The following is a 22,336-nucleotide window of genomic DNA, read 5'->3' on the forward strand; positions in this document are numbered from 1 at the left end:
GGAAAGTGGGAGGAGATGGAGCTCGTCCTGGTTCACTCTCAGTGCACGACTGCACACTTCTCCCGCAGAGATGGAGTTCGTGAAGCGCCGAAGGGTTACTTCGCTGTCGGATGTTTGGTTATTCACGCATCAAAAGAAGAGCACATCACAGACAATGTAGGTGTCAAGGTGTATGAAACTTTTCTATAGGGCAAGATGGAAGCGCCCATCCGGAACTTTTTATCTTATTTAGGATGTTTGTTTGATGTTGTGACGTATTATTTATCAAACTTAGTCACATCATACCCTCAACTTACTTTATTGGCTTTTACTGTCACATATACATTCTCACTCAGTACATCTAGTCAAGTATAGATTAATGCAGAACTGTTTACTTTAAGGCACAAACACCGATTTTAGTGGTTTGCGTGGACACACAAATTAATAAAGTGATCCCGGAGTGACGTCGCTCCTTCACGCTTATTGTGAAAGTACAAAGCGGAAGTGCTGTAACGTATTTCCTCTAACTTTCCATCGCCTCAGTCCTGAATAGGAGGAGAGCGAGGGGCCACCTCCAGCAGTTTGGGTATGATTTAACTTAGTGAAGAACTCCTAAAAACTGGAACCCTTTACATTTTTCCCCTTTTATTTCCACAATGACGCGTTAAAGCGAGCGCGAGCTGCAGCTGATGCCTTTGAACGGCCTGGAGAAGGAAGTGAAGTGAAGAAATGGGAAGTTTTTAGGGGGCAGATATCGCCGCTATTTTCTTCTTCTCTTCTCTTGTCAAATCTGAAACCAAACCTCGTCTTTCTGGGAAAAGAAGCTTGTCTCTGGACTGGTTGTTTGGGGGGGGGGGCATGGACGTCCACGTCAAGGAGGGACAACTTTATGTTCAGCATCAAAAGTTTGGAAAGGTAAGTTCAAAACAAAAGAGTACAGTTATGGCATTGAGAGTAAAAATCCAAATTAAAATCACGCTTTGGTCATTTAATGCACATTGAAATGCACGCTGCTATACATGTAGTAATGTTATAATAAACCAGAAACCTTTGATAATAAAGTCATTTATACTCGTTATTAAGATATTACTGGAAACAAACTTCCTGTCAGTCCCAGAGAAAGGAAAATTAAAGCAGGTTATATTATATTAAATTATAATCGGAACATTGAGCAGAGATTATGCTGACTGACGCACAGAGGTGCAAACTGTATTGACGATCTGCGTTCAACCGCCCGCTGATTCAGAAAAGGAAGTTATGTCTATATTTATTGCTCTGGCCTTGTTTGATGGTGGTGATCTGAAACAAACAGCTCGTGTAGAATGAGAAACCCCAGAGCGCCCTATGTGCAGTGAACAAACCCAAAACAAAACTGGAAGCCGAAGAGAACGGCGTGTGAAGTGTGTGTATGGCTGCGCCATACGTTGCACCGGCCTCTGCAAACCGCAATTTACGTAAGAGCTGTTCAGCTGCCGTCAATTGCGCATGTTCCCTATGTGCAAAAGTCAAATTAAAGCGGCTCTCCATTTCCTATTGTGCTGAAGCGCACGCAGTAATTCACGATTTTAGATGTTGAAATGAATCATTGCTGTACAACAAAAACAAAACGAGCGGTTGATGTTATGGTGACCTCATCACAATAGTGTTGTGATGAGGTCACCGTAAGCTGTGATGTTGTAAACATTGCAGACTGTTTCGGGGGGTAAAGATGGAAGTATTGCATATTTTTTTTATTATATTTTCAGGTCTCATCTATCGCTGCGACTTTAAGGGTATTCTTGATGTTGCGCATATTTTGTGTATGTGTGTGTGTGTGTGTGCTCGTCCCACAGCCTTGGCGCAACCCCACCGCACGACAACTCGTGTGTGCTTCCGAATTCTAAGAGAGGCTTTGTGTGTCTCTCTGGTCATATGACATGGATCAACCAGCTTCCTGCTCCGGGATGGCCGCCTCACAATAGATATCGGCGGGAACGGCGGGAGGGAAGAGACACAAAATTGGGCCCTTTCGACGATGACGAGTTGAAAACAAAAGTTGTGGGGGAAAGTACCAGAACGCGGAAGGTTGAAACCGACAGATCACACACGAGAACCAGTCGAGACGCCTGAGCAAAAAATAGGACTCCAGCCATTTCTGACCCGGCCGTGCGGACGCAGCTTCATGTGGTGTCCACGGGACCCAAATACATCACGTACCTCCATACAGAGCGTTTTCATTTCCGTTGCTAAATCCTGACACGTCTCGCTAAAATTGTCACCTTTTCCTATAAATATACAGAAAACTTTGCGCTTCCTGGCTGAGCTGTGAGGCGGCTCTGGCCTTCACAGCCCCATCGCCAGATTTTAAGCCCTCTGCAACACCGAGGGAGGAGGCGGTTAGGAATGTCGCGACAGGTATTCGAAGCGCGGCACACGCCTCGGCTTCAGCCGGACCGGCACGTGGGAGCCAGCAGATGGGGTGTGTTGGGTCAAAGCTGAGTCACCCCCCCCCCCCCTTGCCCCAAGAGGCTTCATTTACACTTGAGGTTGAAATGGATTGAAAAAGTAATTTTTGGGGACGGGAGGAGGTTTAAATGTTGAATACAGGCCAAAAAGGTACAGATCCTGTTATAAGTGAGCCTTGAGAACTAAGAAAACACTTATTATCTGGAAGCATCATCATGTTTTGACTCTTTTTTATCATGTTGTAGTCTCAGCCAGCAGTCTACATCTGTACAGTCAGGGTTGCGTCATGACTCTTGACCTTGTCGCTAGCTGTTAGTCATTATTAACCCCGGACTTTTTATCCCGAGCCAGTGTTATATTTGGTTCAAAATGATAATCTAAACAAGTGCAATTTGGAATAATTGTAGGTGTGTAGGCTCTTCATTTTTAACCAGTCAGTTTTGTGACCTCTAGCGTGAAGTGTTGCTGGTAAACGTGCCTTTCAAAAGTTTCCCCCCGATACTTTTATTACATTTCAGGTGACATCCAGTGAGAAGATGTGGCATCTCGCTCACTCTCTTCTGTCGCTCGTCCTTTAGCAAACGTCGGTCCTCTTAACGGCCCTGGCTGTGTGACCTGCTGCGTTGCGGCGTGCACGCGGGCCGGCACTAAGGAAGTATCTCTGCCTCTCTTTCTCATGATCTTTTTTGCATAATTTCCACTTGGCGTAATAGTGCAGATAAGAGCTCGCTGCCTTATAAGGAGTTGAGGTCAGACTGGCAAAACATTTCTTTTTTTTCCTACCCTGGCTGCGAACGCTCTAAATACTTTGCTGAGCTAGCGCAACAGAGGAATAGCAACAGATTAATACACACATAATCTGCCCTCACACTGACACACACTTGGATATGAAGAAGGAAGCAGAGAGAATCCTGGGTAATAACAAGCCCACGCATTTCCTGTCCTTTTTTCGCAGTAAGCTGTAACACGTAGAGGAGCGTGCACGCCTGCGTGCGTGCGCGAGGCAGAATAGAATAAAGTTGACCTGTATTCACCGCCACCGCTTGACCTTTAGACACATTTCAGTTCAAACGGCTGCTTATTAGTTTCCCAGGGGGTCTCAACACACATGCGGGACCAGCCGAAGCTGTAGACGCACACTCAGCGTGCGAGGTGACACACAATAAGTGTATTTTCCCGGCCATTTTTAGCGCTGAACAGCTGGAGGATGATTGTGTGTGTGTGTGATGCGTTTGGGTCCCTGTGGAGGAAGAGTTCATTGTTCACCGGTGCTTCCTCTCCCCCTCGGTGAAGAGGGATGACGCCTTGGTCAGCAGTGGAGGCAGCAGGTCACATCCTCCGGCGTCCCGTAGCATCCAAGCAAATACAAACAGAACCGTGTCTTCACTCGTCGCTATCGAGTGTTAAAACCCGGCTGGTATCCTGGCTGACGCCGCTGATGATTGATATTAGAGGGGAAACCGTGCATGAGTCAAATGGCCTTCGATTTATCAGCCCGCTCCACCTACGCCCGTCCTCAGACAGCAGAGAGAAAGCAAAAGAAACTTTCCACTCTCTTTTCTGGAGCGTTTGCGTTCCTTTTTGTCGAAGACATCCAGAAATAGTCTGTTTGCTGAATCCTAAATTAGCTGAGGTTTTAAGCTGCGAAAGGAGAAACTGCTCAGAGTGTCTGAACTTATCAGTTGAACAGGAAATTAGTCAGAAATGACACGTTCAAATTGCCTTTTATTTTCAGCGGGTTTGAAACTAACCTTCGATTTTGGCTCACCCCCTTTGGTTTTCCACTCCAGAAATGGAAGAAGAACTGGTTCGTTCTGTACCCCGCCAGCCAGAACGGCATCGCCCGCCTGGAGTTTTTCGACTCGTCGGGCGGGGGCGCGGGGGGCGGCGGCGGCTCCGGAAGCGTGTCCAGCGAGAAAACCAGGAAGCTGGACAAAAAGATCATCCGCCTGTCCGAGTGCATCTCCATCCTGCCCGCGCTGACGGAGGCCTGTCCCAAAGAAAACATGGCCGCCTTCTGCGTGGAGACCAACGACAAGACGCACATGTTCGCCGCCGAGCAGAACACCGCCAAGGAGTGGATGGAAACCATGTGTGACATCGCCTTCCAGGTAGCTTGTCCACCGCACCTGTGGGACTCCTTGTTCCAGAGAATCTCTTTGTAGCTGCAGGGAAAGCCCTGGTTTTCCACCAAGGTTGTAAACTTCCCACATTCCCACGTTCCCCCTGGAGAGTCTGGACGGGCCGCGACGTCTGTTGCACACCCACATAGATAAGAGTTTCATCATGCATATTCACACAGGAAGCGAGGGGAGGACGATTTGTTCTGCACCTACGAGGCAAATTCCCTTCTGTTTGTCCTGATTCACTTGTTAGGGAATCATCCGGTTTCGCTTCACTTGTTTCCAGACAGAAACAGGGAAATTTGACGAGCGTAAAGAAAGAGAAAGCTAGCTTAGCATTTGGGTTTGGGCCGAAGTCGAAGCCGCTCACATGGAAAACCACCAGAGTGAACGCACGTGTGGCTCATCGATTGTTATCGAAAGCTAATTTGGCGAGGTTAGCTCAGCTACAACTGAAGCCCGGCGAGAATGCAAATAAATGTGGTGTCTTTGCAGCCGCAGGGAGGAAGTGGCAGCGGAAACATCAACATCGCGAACTCGAACGGAGGACCACAGGAGCTCCAGATGTCTGAGAACCTCATCTATTACTCCCGGGAGGAGGGTGAGGACACGTGGGAATAGAACAGAATGATCCGGCCCTGGACCAAAGCGAAACCTTCTCCTGTGCCTTCCCCCCCGCAGCGAATGAGTTCTGGGTGAGCGTCCAGCGTACCGAAGCGTCCGAGCGCTGCGGCCTGAGCGGCAGCTACTGGCTGAAGGCAGAAAACGACGTCCTAATCCTGAAGGACTCCAAGATCAAAAAGAACATCCTGGTGTGGCCCTACAAGCTCCTCAGGAGATACGGACGAGACCGGGTGAGTCGCGGGAGACGCTAGCGGAGCGGAGTGTTACCCAGATATTTTCAGCTGCGGCCCAGCGATAATCATCTCCTATCTCTGTCTTTCACGCCTGACAAGTACAGGACGAGGGCGGCATCTTTAATTCGGCACCGCGCCGCGACAGTCGCGATGAGCGCACAAATATTTTAGGAGCACTGCGTGCTTAGCTGTGTGAAAGATAATTACCCTTTTTTTGGGCGACTGCCCTCTCGCCAGTGTCACGACACGACATTTAGAAGCCACCTCTGACGGAGGTGTCGGCAAGTTTATTTCTGTGTGAACCGGTAGAAACTTTGTGTACCTGAACAACACCAGAGTGAGAAAAGCAGATGAGTCAACAGAGGCGTTAGATTAAAGGCAGCGCAGTGATCTGAAACACCGCCGCCAAACTGTCGACCTTCTCCCCTCAGGTGATGTTTTCCTTTGAGGCCGGCCGGCGCTGCGACTCCGGCCCCGGGAGCTTCACCTTCGAGACCAAGCAAGGCAACGAGATCTTTGCGCTGGTGGACCAGGCCATCCAGTCGCAGAAGGCCCTGGCGGAGGATCCCCACCCCAGCCGCCCCAACAGCTTCGAACCCGACTGTCCCGCGTCGCTGCTGCACATTCACAACGCCGCCCCCAGCGCCGCCAGCGGGGACAGCGGCGGTCGGGAGGCGGACGGCGATTCGGGCGGCAGCAAACCGGGATCCGCCGACGGGGTTCTGGGCAAGCGAGATGGGGGAGATGGAGGCGTGGGAAGGGGGCCGGTAGGTGGACTCAAAGGGAGGTGTTTACCGGAGCTACCGGCCATGCTGGGGGTCGGATCCAGGGGGCAGGCGGCGGCTAAAGCTCCTCCTGCCGCTGAGGGAACAGCGGGTCTCTATTCGGAACCGGCGGACTCGGTCCGTTTGCCCAACTTTGACAATCTCTACTCTGACCCAGTGGACAGCATCGCAGCTCAGGGCAAAGTGGCCACGCCCCCCACGCCCATGCCGCGGCTGCGTCCCGTGGGGGATGAGGCCTCAGGAGACCATCACCACGCCGGTGGCAACCACAGGAAGCCCCCGGACCTTTACTCGCACATGTACGACCACATCAGCGTGGAGCTGAAGCAGAAAACAGCTGCGCTGAGCCTGAACGGGGGAGGGAGGAGGGGAGGAAAGGTGGCGAACAGGAAGACGCCGCCTCCAGGGGGTCAAGGACAAGGACCTTTGTCTTCATCTGCCTCCTCCTCGGAGCACATATATGATGAGCCCGAGGGGTGTGCCCAAGGCGGCGCCGGTTCCACTTCGCCTTTGGGGATGACAATTTATGATGAGGCTTGGGTAGACTCCAAGAAACAGGACGACGCAGCGCCTCCCTCAGGCGTGGATAGGAATTACAGCACCCTTTCCCTCGAAAAAATGTCGGAATCTTGCAAACAGTGTACTCCCCAGCCGGGCCCGAGCCGACCTCTGAGGTGGACCAAGCCCGCCACGGCGCCCAAACCGGCCAAGGGCGGTTTTGCGCGTAAAGAGCCGATGCCGCTGCCTTACGGGAAAACCGGAGGTCCCGGCAGCAACACGAACAACAACAACAACATCTGGAGCGTGGGAGGGCGCAAAGAGATTTACAGCAAAGTCTCCAAACAGAAAACGTCGTCCTCTCCTCCGTGGTTGGAGCAGCAAAAGCAAACGCCGATGAGGGCGCCCGATATCATCTACGACAACCTGGGGAATATTTGAAAAATGGATGCAGAAGAAGAACGCACCTTCCGCCTGGGGCCTGAAGTCGTGATCTTTGACTTTCTGAGCAGCTGAGGTCACGGATCAGAACCACCAGAGACGCTAGTCGGTGGTCGGTAACGGTCGCAATAACAATGGAGCCCGAGCCTTTGCTTCCTTCGAACATCTGTCATTTTTATGTCGTGTCTGGAGCCGTGTTGGCAGCTGCATTGTTTGTTTGTTTGTTTGCTTGGCCTGTAGCCAGGACTTCAGCGAAGGGTGTGGCTCTTTCTGTTCTGTTCGCGTTCTTTGGGGCGGCTACAAGGATTTGATGCGCTTTGAGTTCCAGACCCAAGCGAGGAAGGTCGCAGTGCTGGAAAAGGCATTCCCAATGCTGAGCACCGGTGAAAAGGGTCCCACAGCTTTTAGCTTTTAGCTAAAGCATCTCGTGTTGAACTGAAATTGCTGGCCACCTTAAATAACGCAGAGTCTGGGGCATTAGTGTCATACCTGTGAGGCAGAAAAGCCAAACTTCTTTAGATTCCCCAGACAATGACGTGTTAGGAGAGAGCAGTAAAGGACGCCTCAGGGAGAGCTTCTTTTGCTAGCTAACACCAGCTGATAACAACACACTACAGGACAGTAGCCAGCAGAACTTTTCGTCCATGTTGTCACTTTGGTATGGCAGACCTGGGCTGCAGCTGGCAGCCTCAATGACATCGGCACATTGGAAGCTGTAAATTCTGGTTATCATTCCTCTCATCCATTTGCTTGGCAGGACAGACATAGTTTTACGACTTTCTTTTTTTCTTTTTTTGCACAGGAACTAACCTGTGATGTGATGGGCGGAATCGAGGTAATTACGGTGGACTAAAAGTCAGATTGTTATCTCGGAAACAGACCCAAGAGTTAAGACGTGTTTATGAAAAGGATGCGGTCAAACGACCCTCACAAGTCTTTATTTTGATTTGCTTTTACTTGTTTTTATGTACAAAGTAAATGTGAACTTAATCCTCTGCATATCACAAACAGCTGTGCTGTCTGTACATACGACCAACTAATAAAACGGCTCCAAAAACTGTAAATTAGAGCTGCCTTTTATTGCCGCTTCGGTCGGTTGGTCCCATCGGGATCCAATCAGACAGAGTTGAGCGTTTCAAATGGTTTCTGTTCTGGACGGTGAAACGGTCTGACCTCATCCCACCTCTGCCAGCGCTCTGTTTTTGTTGTCTCAGGCAGCGTCCAACCACTTAACCGCCCCGCTAACCCTGCACAAAGACCCTCTCTTCCAGCCCTCGTCCCTCCTTTCCTCTCGTCTGTATTTATTCTCTTGTTTGGTTGCTCCGGTGATAATTAGCGGCGGCTGGTTTGTGTCGGATGTGCTGCGCATATTAACTGCGGCGGTCCGGAAGGAGGAAAAGAGAAAAAGCTGCAAAGGGGACATTTTGAAGAATGCGGCAGGGAGAGGAAAAATGGAGGAAAACGGGAGAATAACCTGCCTCTCGGGGTAATGGGTTTTTCCTTCCACCTGCTGCTGGAAAAGGTTTTTTTTGGGGGGGGGGGCAGCCTCACCTTCCATCTTTTCGGGGTTGGGAAGGGAAATGAAAATGTGGTGACAGCTGTCTGTCTTTCTCATTAAACTCTGAGTGAACTAGGGGGGGAAAGACAGACTGGAAACACATTTGCTGCTGTGATACTCAGCGATGTATCCGCACCACGTTTCACAACTTTATTTTAAAAGGAGCTTAGGCTCAGAACTCATTCTCTTAAGTTCTGGGATCTAAAAAAAGCAATTAGGTTGACTTTGAATACCCCAAACCATGAGCAGGGATGCCAGGAAGCCAGTAAACCCTCATGGAGAGAGCAACACAAGGTCACCCAGTAAAAACCACAGAAGAAAACTAGCTTTCCGTTAGCACGGCCATCGACAAGCTAACGTATCCCAAAACCCTCGAATACACAGGGAAAATAAATCACATTTAGGCAGACGTATAGATTTTGGCTCTTTTTAAACTGAAAATTCACATTACAGTTGTATGTGCTGCAGCAGAGGAGATAAAACCCTTTTCAAACTCGCTGTGGTTCGCCTCTTGCTCCCGTGCAACAGCAACGCGTCACCTTCACACATCTGCAGAAATCACACTCGGCATTTCCCGCAGCAACTGCCACACTACAGTAGTAAGTGGGCATCCCTGATGCCTGTGTGTGTCGGTGTGTGTGAGCGCGGGAGGAATCGCTTCATTGTTTTAGATCCCTGTCAAGTCAGAAGGAAACTTGGTTTTTGCTCAGCAAATGACAAAAATAGACAAAAAGATCACACTTGAGCACTTTTGCGTGGCCACACAGACCCACGCTGTCTGTGGTATCTGATGTTCTCCGCCCGCTCAGAACGTCCCTGCAGGATTAGTGCGTTTCTGGGACGCGTGACCTTTATCATCATCTAAATTTCAAAGTGCGTGCCCTTCTGGACGGTGGATCGGCGGTTGGATATAGAAAAAGAAAGTCAACTAACAGCAGCGAGCTGAGAAAACAGGAAGGTTAGGACTGGCTTTTTTTTTCAAATCTCTGTACTGCACTTCTGTTTTTTAAAAAAGCTCCCTGAAAGAATCACATAGGAATGACCGATTTCCACGGCTCCTCTACAGCGGCGTCATCGGTATTTTGAAAGCAGCCCGAGCTTCTCTGGCTCTGACCTGCAAATGATTTATGGTTTCGTCTGCGCTCCCGCTGACAAAGACAGGAAAAAAGACAAATGTGGAGTCCTTTGTTTGTTTGCCCTTTGCACGTTGTAGCAAACAGGAAAAGAAAAACAGGAAGTGATGCACTGACACAGATATGGACAAACATACCTGAAATATTCTTATTAGTTCAGTTATTTTTAATCGATAAGCGACGGATCAAAACCCCGAACTGCACCAGATGCATCAAAGAATCCAAAAAAATAGTGCCTGAACTCGGAAGGGGAACCGTCCCAGAAGAGGAGCTGCTGCTGACGGAGGCGCGGAGAGAGGAGGCCTCTCCCTCAGGAAAGGATGGATCAAAACATCGGGAAGCTGGAGACAAAACTGTCTCCCGGATGGCGCTGACGGTCTGCGGCGCCCTCACGGAGGTCAGAGGGCGGGACGTCTTAAACAACATAGAAACCGGCTTAAAAACGCACTCGAGGAAGCGTTTTATCCTGCGGCTGAAATTTGCTGCGACCGTCAAAAAGGGGAAAAAAGGCCAAATAACTCATTTGTTACTGAAAGTAACGACTACAACTCAGCGACGATGGAAAAGCACCTTCTGCGCTGTAAAGAAACCACTCGCGCCTTGCTGGCAGCGATCTAACTGAACTGGGCTGTGGTTGGAACGCTGGGGACCAAAAAAGGTTACACGTGGTTGGAGGGGTTTTTTTGTTCCAAGCGAACATCAGGCTTGACATCGTGCTCGCAGATTTGAGAGTCAGCCTGCAGTTTCTAACACGCGCCGCACTAAACGGACACAAATACAGTTTGTAGAAGTGACTCAAGGGACAGAACTGGTGAAACTGGCGTGAAACCACCAGAGCTGGAGGCACCTGTGTGTCCATAAAGAACAGGGCAGAGATGCTGATGTTGGCTCAACTGGTGGATGAATGAGACAACGGTGATGGTGATGTGGGGGGGGGGCAGCTAAAATGTCAGTGGTGGAGGTCCGGTCAAATTCTCTTCGTGGGACAAAAGGGCCGTTGTTGTGGCGCTAATTGGTGAATGCGGAAGCGCTGTGACGTCACAAACGTCACGGAGGCTTTTGCCAGCGGATCGTCCCCGAGTTGCAATGAGACCGGGGGGGGGGGGGGGGTGGGGGGGGTGTGTAACTGCTCGGTACATGTGTGAATACCAGCGAATAATACCGCCAGTGTGTGATGTCTTCTTTAAACTCCTCTGGCTCTGCTCTCTGCTGCTCGCCATCGCCGCCATGCTGAGCAGAGAGGCTCCTCTGTCTCATTAAAACAGTGAAGCTGTGTTCAGGCCGGGACGCTGAAGGGCAGAGTGGAAATGGAATGTGCCCATATGCGCCTCCATAAGATGAACGATCAACTTCTGGTTCCTATTTTTTGACCGTGTGAGCGTGGGTGCGGGTGTGTGTGGGTGCGCCGCTACATGCTGGTGAGCCTCATTACAGGTCCTTTAATCTGCCTCTCATCTCTCCCTCCACCCTTTTTGTCACTTCCAGGCCTCCATTGTCCTCCTGTTTCCATTCTTTTCATCTTTTCACGAGTTGAGTGTTCAGATTTTTGCAGCCTCAGCGATTTGCAGCGGGCAGCTAGCAAGAAACGTTCCTTCCTCGGGCACAAAAGTGAACTAATAATCATCTAATAATGGTTGAACCTAAATCAAAGGCGGCACCAACCATCCAGGGCGCGGCGTGTGCGTTTCATGAGTGTTCTAATTACTCAAATGTTAAATTGGATGATTGCCCTACGCGTGTTTATGTGGGCGTGCATAAACTCGCCCCCAGGCTTCAAAGGGAGGAAGTGTTCTCTCAGTCGTCTGAGCCTCCCTCGGGCCTTCTTACTGTATCGCCGTGGAGATTTCGTCTTCGCTGTCTCCCTCCTGCCCTTCGCCACTGCCGAGGAGGGTCAGCGCCGGGCGGGAGGCTTTCGGGGGCGGAGCCCGGTGCCAATGGGAGGAGGACGAAGGGAAGGGGGCCACCGTGGCCCTGACTCTGCCAGTAGTTCCCTGCTGGCGACTTTGCAGCTAAAACGAGAAACAGACAAAACCTGAAACGATACAAAATCAACCCCACCAGATGACTCAGTTAAGAAAAGATACAAAAGAGGAAGTGGGGGAAGCTGAGGGAGGTGGAAGGAGAGATTAGAGATAAACCAGAGAGAGCAAAGGCACGGAGAACACAAACACTGGCAGGATTTACACGCCTGCCAAGTCCTGGCGTCCACATAAACGACCACGTGCACGGACGCAGAACAAAGCAAAAGCTGACAGGACAAAGAGTCTCTTTGTCTTCGTGCCACTAGTGAACGGCGTGCAGCTCTATTAACCAATGTGGCCGACGTGGAGCAGCGTACAGAAACCTGACTCAGAAGGCGAGCTAGCATGCTCCCCTATAAACACGCGCCATCGGCCAGACGAGCTGTTCAAACAGATAAATGTAAGGGCCACAGATTCATCCCTGAGACCAGACTTGGAATATTAGAGCTTAAACTGACATAAAAGCTTTACATAAAATAAAAGAATGACTCAGCACACAGTGCGTTCCTGTCTACAAACACACCCAGGGAGATAATCTCCCTTCATTATCATTAGACACGTCTTCCTCCGACCACTGAGGCGTCATTATTCACTATACAGACTTGATAATCCCTGATAATTCCTCTGACAGTTAAATGCAACTGAGCCTATTTGCTCAACTGTTATATTAAAGGAGGTTTTTTGAGTAATCTACTACGACAGGTAAACTTAAATGAATTTATAACATGCTCCTACGCCCTTCTGTTCCATTGCTATATTCATTCTGAAGCCGTGATTTTGTTCTCCATGAATTTTTTTTTTTTTTCCACACACAATTATATAACAAACAGTAGTGTTCTGGTGTTCAAACACCCAAGTGAGGCAACGCTCTCTATCAACCTGCTGATCTTTAGTACATCAATGTGAAGGGAGCAACTGAGAAAAAGTTATATATGATATGAGGATTTTAATTAAATCTTTGATGAGTTTTGAAAAAAAAATATAATCAAAGTGTTGTTTACTCATGTTATCGGCACACACACACACACACACACACACACACACACACACACAGACACGACGACCTTTCATCTGTCATAAAGTCGCCGTTTTACCTGCCGCGGCTGCCTGGATGTTGGGCATTTAGCGCCCTCTAGTGGTTGCAACTGGTTCCTGCGAGTGGCTGCTGCCTGCGACCTGGAATCAAGCGGGTGCTTTTACACTTAAAGTTCACCTAAAAACAACCGGTTTGATTTTGTTTTCTGTGCATTTGTAGCATACAGGTATGACGGCTACGAGGCATCTGCTCAAAGGATCCACAGATTTGTCCTTTAAGGATTCATTTAAGTCAATGTGAAAGTTGATTTGGATGTGTTTATTACCTCAGTTTTATTCCAATTATTGTCATACTTTTTAAGCCAGGTTTTTAGTGATTTGTTATTTAATAAATTTCTGTGTAAAGCAGTAGCGTTGACCTTTGCTGACCTGTAGGGGTACCGTGGCTGTGGCTGCAGCCCCCTGCTCCTCAGGTGCTGGTACAGGTTACTGCTCAGGCAGAGGGGGTTGAACACAAACTCCTCATCCAGCTGAGTCACACAGGCCTGGCGGATGAATAAAAACAAAAAAACCTGGACTATGGATATCAAAATATCACATTTTCACTTCACATTCCTCGGGACAAATAAAAACCAAAATGGGGGCTCTAATTAGCAGCGTTGCTGAGCGGATGTTTTACATGAGTGATTTGTTTCAAAACTGAATTCCACGGTAGAGGAACAGGTGGTTACCTTAAAAGCCACATCGTGGAACACTTACAGAGGTGGTAAGTGTGTTTCATACTCATTTCCTGGTATTGTTTTTCTAAAACAGAGCCGCTTCTGCTTTTGTGTGCCTGCGATACTTCTGCAATTCCCCTTGACCAACCTGTACGGCCTGCGTGGCGCCAGGTGCAGGGTGCTGCTGCAGGGGCCGGGGCAGCGAGCAAGGCAGCAGCAGCTCTTTTGAGGCCGCGGGCTTGAGAAGGAGGGAGAGAGCTGAGGACGGCTGGAGAATATAGTGAGAACACACACCTAGGGTGATAATGACAGCGCTGTTGAGCCTTTAACAAACATTCGCCACCACCTACACACACACACACACACACACACACACACACACACACTGGGGACAGACCTAAACCACCGGCTGTAACAGGCTCCATCTGCAGCAGCAGGAACCAGCCATGAGTCTAGCAAACAGAAGAAGAAGCAGAAACAATACTAGAATGAGCTTTTTATCTTTGTTACCTGCAGGAATGAGAAAAATGACACACTTTCCGGAGAGACATACCTTAAGTGTGTGACAGAGAGCGTGAAACAAGTTATTATTGGCCTCCATTTCATCCCAGTCCAGCTGCCAGCAGGTGGTGGGGTAGAGCACCAGCGGCAGGCCGTACAGCACGCTCTCACACACTCCGTCTGCCCGGAGCGTCCTGTACACGCACACACACACACCGCATTCACCGGGATTAATGTAAACCAACTGTTGCACGTATGATGGCGTAATGTCAGCGTGGTTTTCCCCTCCAGAACAGTAGTGAATCTGATGGAAATCAGACTTTGATGAGCAGATCAGAGGCAGCTAAACCGGTCTGGGAGCTCCAAATTTCCATGCATTCAAATATTGCATGCAAATGTTGCTTGTTTTTATCTTTTGCTCTGATCTTGTCGGGGTTTTGAGACTGCGTGTGTGGTCATAAATTCCTCTTTACTCGTGCAGCAGCACAACGCAGCTACTGTGTAACACAGCGAGTGAAATACGACATCGCCGGCTCATCTCCCAGCAAAAAGAGCAGAAATATCCCTTCGCATACAAGCTGGGGATCATTCCAACTTGCAGCAGCTTTTTGACTCATTTCTGGATGTCTCCTGCAGAACAAAGATGTGATTCACGCCACAAATATGTGCCTTTTGCCCTGCGATCAGAAGGAAAGCATTCATTACCACATACTGGGAAAAGGACAAAACAATACATTTTATTTTGATAATAAAAACACAGATTGCTGTTTTCAGCAAAGATGTTCGTTTTCTGAACATCTTTATATTGCTGTACAATCACGTTAAAGGGAAGTATTTGCATAAAAGAAGCCTGTTTTCAAGAGGAAGAGTGGGTATTTTTAAACACACAAACCCTTACTTGATGGCTTTCAGTCTTTGTGGCATTTGGTTCTGTTTGGCAGATCCTTTAGTGACAGGCAGGAAGTCGTCGATGCTCTCCGTCTTCACCCCCAGGTTTGGGGTCAGGTGGATGAGGGCGGGGCTTATCAGACGCTCCTGCACGTCACATTTTATGCACACTAGATGAGAGAAAAGGGCCACGTCAAACATTGTGCCATGTCCCATTTCTGCATGTACGGGTGGTACCTGCAGCAGAGTCCCCGGGCAGCAGGAGGTGAAGCTGCTCCCTGTCTCCTCCCTGATCCTGCAGCCAGGCTTTCAACACCATCTCTATGTTGAAAATGCTGTTTTGGACCTGCTGCAGCTCTATTTCTGTACCCGACATGAGACAATCTGATAAAAGATAAGAATATCTGCATTAATGCTAACCTAAACCTGGAATTTCATTTAAGCAGAGCCAAAGGAATTCCTTTTTTATGTCTGCGTGTTGTTGCGTTTAATTACCACTAGATGGCGACAAACTACCAAAAATGTATTTGCAACGTGTCTATTATAACAGAAACGACCTTAAAAAGAACCTTTACTGGCCTGTTGATGTAACTGAATCTTTATTTAATGTCCATGAATCTCTCTGTAGCGTGAGTGACACCATGGATAGGACAAACCACAGCTGTGTGGCTGCAAACTATTTCCTTGATGACTTCCAGTCATCATTAGAAAGAAAGGCACCAACCCCATGTCCATTTAACCAGATACGAAGCTTTAAGAATGCAGCTTTTCATCTATTCTTTGTTTAATAGTTAAAGGGTCATTCAAAAGTTAGCTAATGGGACCACAGGGAGCGAGAGCATGTGAGGGGAGTCAGATGGACGAAGAAAAGACCCAGTTGCAACTTTCCCCTTCTCGGGTAAAACTGGAACTGGTTCTTTTTATCTACCCAAGGCAGATTTAGGACAGAAGCTATGTATTTCTCCCAATGTTACTGTTCCACACATCATTGCTATCCCACCCAAAATATGCAGATTTGCATTTTAATATAGTACAATTTCATATCATATATTTTAAGGCATTTAGTTGTGAACTGGAAACTTTTTAGCACGATATCTTTCCCTTATGTGACATTAATGAAGGCAATAGGTCTGAAAAGACACTGTAAAGTCAAGTTTACATTTCCGACAGGTGAAAGATGTGTTTGGAGATTCCTACTGCCTCATTACTTCTCTGAATGAAGAGTGGCTGCAGAGGTTGTGAGGTCAGAGGGACCTGAAGGTGACGAGGTTGATCAGAAATGGGCGACTGCTCGCAAGGGATTCAAGCCTGAGAGACAGTACACGTGTCCAGAGATGAGTTCCAGAAAATCAATCAGCCTCAGATAATGTCTGTCAGATAAGGTGGAGCTGAAGGAAGGTTGGGAAGGGAGGGGGGGGCAAAAAGAGGAGAAAGTATAAATTACACCAACCAGGAGGAGAAAAAATGAGAGAAGATTAGATAGAGAAGAGATGGATGGACGTGCTGGAATCAAGGATCACGCCGAAAGACTTGTAATTACATTATGGTGTGTGTGTGTGTGTGTGTGTGTGTGTGTGTGTGTGTGTGTGTGTGTGTGTGTGTGTGTGTGTGTGTGTGTGTGTGTGTGTGTGCAAGACAGAGAAGGTAAAAACAGTAAATGAGCTAAGCTGCATTTACTCCAGAGGCATAAATAACCCACAAAGGTGCGTGGGTAGCTGAGGTGACAGCAGGTGAGGCCGATGTGTGCATTCACTGAGACGGAGGACGTCTCTCCTTCATCCCTGGGCTCATTAACTTGGAGGATTACAAAAAAAATGTGGTCTTATCGTCACCCATTTCTACTACCTCGCCATATGAGTCATCCTATGAAGAAGAAGAAGAAGAAGAAGACGGCTGTGGCAATACAGCCGCTGACATTGCCCCTATTTCCTTATCAGGTCAGCAGCATCTCTGTCTCCACCTGTCACCTTCCTGGTGCCTCGGATGAAACAGCAATGGTGGTAAACAGCTGCAGAACCAGTGGCTCTGCTGATAAGGGTAAACATATAACACACACACACACACACACACACACACACACACACACACACTTCCTTAGCTGTTATTTCCCCGGAGGCGTAGGGTAATGATGCATGACTGTAAAATCACCTTGGCGCTGCAGCACACCACAGGATCTGCTTTAAATGACATTGAAACTTGAACGTTTCGACGAAGCAGCTAAAAAAGCTCTGACTGGGTTTGGTGATTTAAGGTGAAGGAAAATATGTCCTGCAAAAATCTGGCCAGGTCAACAAAAACGGTTGATTATGCAGGGAAATGTCCACTTCTGTCTCTACAATCCAGAATTCATTTGTGTGCTAATGTGCAAGTTGTTTCTCTGAGACTTTGTAGACTTCTAAAAGCAGATCGCTCTGGAACCATAGTTCTATTTAATTTCCCAGCATTCGTCTTCACCTGAGCCCACTAATGGTTCCTTTTACTGGGCACATTAACAGAAGAGAATCATCCTCCTGCCCATCAACTCCTGTAATCTTATTTTAGATTACAGAGATTACAGAGCTGATGCTGTAAAAGAATAATACATTTAACATCACCCGCATAAATCAGATGTTATGGATAATAGGCACTAATAGCTGTTAGCATAAAAGCTTATATTTTGTAGGACAATTACCTTGAAATCTGCTATGGCAAAACACAAACTTAATCATTTTATAAAAATTTTGATTACTAATCATGGCTAATTTGGGTCTTTTGAAGGAGAAATAAGGGTTTAGACAAAAATCTAGGGAGTATTCTTAAAGATGGCACAACTGCAGCACAGTATAACTCATATTTTGGCTGTTAATAAGAGACTAGTTGTTAGTTTCTGCTACTTTAATATTAGTAAACACAGGATAAATGGAACGCTGACATCACAGTTCCCTCTGGGACAGTCATCAGTTCATCACAGGACAGACATAAGATGCAAAACACACACTCTCACACCTCTGGGCTATCTGCAGCAGCCAGCTAACCCTGAATATTTGCGCAGGTTTTTAGAGGAAAACCAACACGGACACTGGTTGCGTGTGCAAGCACAGAGAAGCTCTTGTAGGGAATTAAACCCAGAACCATTTGTTACCTAATAGTGCCAAAGGGCCTTAGTGATGACATGTTTCTGGAATTTTGGCTAATGCGATAAAGCTAACGGTGCTCTTTGTCCTCGTCTGTCGTCTGGTCTGTAAACAACAGTGATAAATAGCTTACTGACCAAAATGTGAGACTGTGACAAATGAGACGCTGATCTTCTGGGCTGAGACGCGGAGCCCCCGACACACCAGCCTCTGTGTGAACCGTTGCCTCGCAGCAACTTCTGAGACGATTAAAGCGGACGGACGCTTGAAAAGGACAAGAGGGCGAAGAGGGCGTCAGAACGGCTGTCGTCTGGTTGTCATCGGCGAGGACGGCGAAAACAACAGAGGAGCGGCGCTCACATATGTACTGTACAGCATGTTAAGGAAGGTCAAGGGCTGAAATCCTTTTATGATGCTCGGTTTGTCTCACGGGCTTTGATGAGGAAGAGAGGCCCACGGAAAGCAGGGACGTGACTGGAACTGCGTGATTTGAGCCTCAATCTGGCAAATTTTAACAGGAGAGATGAGAAAGAGCAGATTTGGCCCCGTCTTTGAAGGCAAAAAAAAGAGGAGATGGCAGAGGATGTGAGGAGCTCCGCGCTGGAGTCAGCGCTCGTGGAGGAAAATGAAAAGAATCGTAATTAAAAGGGAGAGGGGGGAAAAAAGTCCAGGGGACATTTAGAGAGGCTTCACGTCGCTGGCGTGCCGACACATTCTGGGAGAAAGGGAAAACTTTTCAGGAAGAGAGATAACAGGCCGGCGACAAAAACACTCCACGACTGTAGCCAGCGCGAAAACGTGCGCAGAGACGGGAGAAAATAAGAAGAGAAAGAAGGAAGAACGCCAGCCTGACTCCCTGTAATTGCAGGAAATCCGTTTTTATTGAGGAATATAGTCCTGGATGGATGGATTTTATGGTGCAGACGGCGTTTTTTTTTGTTGTTTTTAATAAATGAATGAATGAGGTATTGAAAGTGTGAGTGATGCAGGGAGACCAGCCACCTCACCTCTCAGCATGGGATTAATAGGCTGCGTCTCCTGGAGTGATGACTGATGCCAGCCTCCATCTGTATGACCACCTGCTGCATCGCCAACGTCACTCAGAGGTGAAAACAGATTGACCTTGCTAACGTGTGTGAGCGTGTGAGTGTGTGTGCACGCATAGAGCAACTTCCCAGTCAGGCTGCATTAACTGACAATAGCCAGCGCTATAATAAACATTAGCTTAACGATGACAAATGAGTGGTGTAACTGTACACCGTGTTCTCATTCTAATCCGCTGTTTATAATGCAAAATAATTCATTTTTATCCGCTGCTACATGAAATTTCCATGGGTAAGAAGAATCACAGTCTTTATAGTGTAAAACATTTGGAATAATTTGTCCTAATTGGGTTTATATCAAGTGTTTTCTCTCCTTCAGTTCCATGTTTGGGATGTTTAAGCTAGAGGAACATTATTTAACGATGCATCTCAGATTTTTAATGACAATAATCCATCACAGAACATTACGCTTCATCACTAACTGTTATATAATGCTAATTGTCTTCTGATTAACAACCAGTCTACACATTTGTAAGAATGTGAGACTTCCTGTCAGCACAAATATCACGCAGCGGTTGCAGCTGGGTGTGTGTGTGTGTGCGTGTGCGCGTGTGTGTGTGTCAGTTAGAAGGTCTGGGTGTGGTTTCCTCAGTAGAACCTCTCTGGGCCACCACACGCTGAAGCAAACGAGCTGACTGTGACAGAAAATTATCGAAACGGAAAAGAGGGAGAGAAGGGAGGCGAGCGGCCTTGAGCGGCTGCAGGTGAGTGGTTGTACTGGAAGCCGAGACGGAAAACCTCTCCTGGAACGTGGGGAATGTGCAGGACCACTTAGGCATAATGGGCTGGCGCATATGTGCATCGCACGTGGGTTTGGAATTAGCTGCACAATCTCAAAGATGGCATTAGCAAGGCTGATATAATAGGCAGTTTAGCTTAAGACAATTGCTCCCGTATCCCTCATTAAAAATGAAAAAAATGGGGGGGGCACTTCATCGCCACCTAGTGGCCAGCCGAGAAATAAAATACGATCCTTCCCCGTAATCAGGCCGAATTTAAAACCAAACAAGCACTGAAACCGTGGCGATGCTGGTCCTTCCTGCTGTTACTCAGGAGATACATCTGAAGAACTACTGCATATTTAGGGGAAAAAAAGGTTTCCTGGGTTTGTTCTCTGTAGGTCTCCTCCAGGGATCAAGAAGGCTTACATCATTATTGTAATGTAATACTCAAAATATAGCTCGGGACGACTTGGCTTACTGTCTTTAAAACCCCTGGCTGGGGGCCAGTGGATTATAATCCTCCTCTCAGGGGAGGGGTACTCTTTTTTTAAAGGTATTCCTGCGACTCAGAGTGGATTTGTGGGACGTGTGCTGATTCGGGCGAAACCGTGTGGGGTGAGGAAACGCCTTAAGTGTTCCAAGGGAGGAAATTAAAGGGGAGGAACACACTGGAGGGACCAGAGAAGGCTACATCCAAGGCAGGAGGTAGAAGAAAGCAACGGCGCAGCAAGAAACGCAAAGGATGACAAGATTACACCCAATGTGGGCCAAGTACACTTATGTATACACCTGCACGATGAAGCAACAAGTCCACAACAGAGAGAAAGGCTCCGATTTGGCACGTCTGCATTTGAGAGTTTATTACAATTACAGGATGCATCTAAGGTCAAAGGAAAGCGATAAAGAGAGCGATAACTTCAAATGAGAGAGAGCGAGAGAAGGAAAGAGAAGGAGAGAGGATATTCTGCAAAGTGTGGGGAGGGAGGCAGAGTTGGAGATGTGAATTATTCCCTCACACATCCTAAAAAGGAAAAGAAGAAAGAGGAGGTGGAGCAGGGGCAAAAAAGTAATTAAGTCGCCCAAGAACACCCCCGCCCCCCCACCTCCTCTGTTTTCAGTTCCTCTGAAAGAGATGAAGACAAAAAGGAAAAGGAGAAAAAAAAGCACCTATATAAAAACAATGTAAGGATGCAAAGTCATCCTTTATCTCTCAGCAGCATAAAGATCTCATGGAGACGGGGGCAGGAGGGGGATTAGACAGATATAATAGACCATAATCCTTTGTTATTGACAGCTTGATCCGACAATCACTGATGGTGTTTGAGAGTCTTTCCCCAGTGTTCCAGGCGGCTGCGCTGCCACCTTTATTCTCAAACTACAGTTTTAATTTGAGCAGCGGCAGACAAAGACAGTAGCCTCCTCAGCACACAGCCAAGCGATCGGCGGACAATGGCGACTGCCACTCCGGAGCTGGATTTAGGGACTTAGCGTGACGTCTGTGGGGAGAATGAATATGTTGACACTTTGAGGAGCGTTCGTAAAAAAACGAGGCGTTTGAAGGGAATAAACACTGTGACAAAACCCGCCGAGCAATGTGAACGCTGTTCGTCAAGACGCGATGACGAGGGAGCGGAATTTGGCAGCCGTTTTCGAGGGGATTTGCGGGGAGATTTGCTAAGCGTGGATCGCGGTTATTTATAGAGGGAGATGGGCTTTCTGTCCAGTTGTTTCCTTATGGAAAAAAATAAAGCTCATTTGTGTGACAGAAAGCACAAGTTGTGCTATTTAAGCCGCGGTCAGGTGGTCGGTGGGGGGGCGAGCGTGGAGGATTCAGCGGCGTGAGATCAATGGATGTGCTGCAGGAAATAAAATATTACTTTTGCAGCTAACGCGCAGGAAGCAACATCCCCCCCGGTGAGTTCTGAGCCCGACTGTGACGGTTCGATTCAGCAGGGTGCTTGAACTCGAGGTGCTGCCGTCCCTGCATTTTAAACAGAAGCAACTTTTCCACCTGTTTCATTGAGGCCACGAGCTCACCAAGAACCAGAACCTAAAATGAACCCAGGTAAATGGTTTATAATTTAATCAAGAGTCCGAGCCCAGCATCCTTATTCCGGCAAACCCCCGGTGTCATTACCCGTTGAGAAGGGCTGCTACAAGTGAGGAGTTTGGCTTACGGGACATAACCATGTTGAGGTTTTAGAGCCAGAAGTAACCATATTTGGATAAGAGGGCGGTGCTGGAGGAGGAGTTAGGAGTGAGCATAACGCCTGATATCAGAGATGTCAATCAAATAGACACAATTTTGAAGGATTAATATCTAAGTAATGATGAGAATAATTTCATATGGACCACCATTTTATTTTAAGATGAGGGAATGAAGCTGACATTCAGTTGACAGTGTTGTGAAATGTG

The 22,336-nt window shown here is 47.8% G+C and overlaps 2 protein-coding genes across 3 annotated transcripts in view; one reads left to right on the top strand and one right to left on the bottom strand.

Moving 5' to 3' along the window:
• dok1b (docking protein 1b) lies at window positions 1–8,192 on the top strand. 2 transcript variants are annotated; one of them, XM_057026639.1, is made up of 5 exons: window positions 1–156; window positions 4,215–4,535; window positions 5,043–5,148; window positions 5,229–5,401; window positions 5,836–8,192. In XM_057026639.1, exons 1-5 carry the CDS (start codon window positions 16–18, stop codon window positions 7,126–7,128), a joined length of 2,034 nt encoding a protein of 677 aa, XP_056882619.1. In that variant the 5' UTR covers window positions 1–15; the 3' UTR covers window positions 7,129–8,192. The 2 variants fall into 2 exon arrangements, with proteins under 2 accessions (XP_056882619.1, XP_056882620.1); XM_057026640.1 differs by lacking the exon at window positions 1–156 and adding an exon at window positions 215–894.
• m1ap (meiosis 1 associated protein) overlaps window positions 7,907–22,336 on the bottom strand; it is a 20,163-nt gene continuing 5,733 nt past the window's right edge. The window contains exons 5-13 of the mRNA XM_057026641.1: window positions 15,221–15,367; window positions 14,994–15,153; window positions 14,148–14,289; window positions 13,992–14,046; window positions 13,743–13,888; window positions 13,305–13,420; window positions 12,935–13,016; window positions 11,647–11,828; window positions 7,907–10,233 (exon numbers count right to left, since the gene is read on the bottom strand). Coding sequence (XP_056882621.1) covers window positions 10,218–10,233; window positions 11,647–11,828; window positions 12,935–13,016; window positions 13,305–13,420; window positions 13,743–13,888; window positions 13,992–14,046; window positions 14,148–14,289; window positions 14,994–15,153; window positions 15,221–15,367 — 1,046 coding nt within the window. The 3' untranslated portion in view covers window positions 7,907–10,217. The remainder of the gene's footprint in view (window positions 10,234–11,646; window positions 11,829–12,934; window positions 13,017–13,304; window positions 13,421–13,742; window positions 13,889–13,991; window positions 14,047–14,147; window positions 14,290–14,993; window positions 15,154–15,220; window positions 15,368–22,336) is intronic.

This window comes from Takifugu flavidus, chromosome 3 (assembly GCF_003711565.1).
Source record: "Takifugu flavidus isolate HTHZ2018 chromosome 3, ASM371156v2, whole genome shotgun sequence".
Lineage (NCBI taxonomy): Eukaryota > Metazoa > Chordata > Actinopteri > Tetraodontiformes > Tetraodontidae > Takifugu > Takifugu flavidus.

Excerpts from the sequence above, each read along its gene's own strand:
- dok1b (XM_057026639.1), top strand. The coding sequence starts at position 16 with ATGGAGCTCGTCCTGGTTCACTCTCAGTGCACGACTGCACACTTCTCC. Across the intron at positions 157-4,214 it reads AAGAGCACATCACAGACAAT|AAATGGAAGAAGAACTGGTT; the intron begins GTAGGTGTCAAG and ends TTTCCACTCCAG. Across the intron at positions 4,536-5,042 it reads TGTGTGACATCGCCTTCCAG|CCGCAGGGAGGAAGTGGCAG; the intron begins GTAGCTTGTCCA and ends GTGTCTTTGCAG.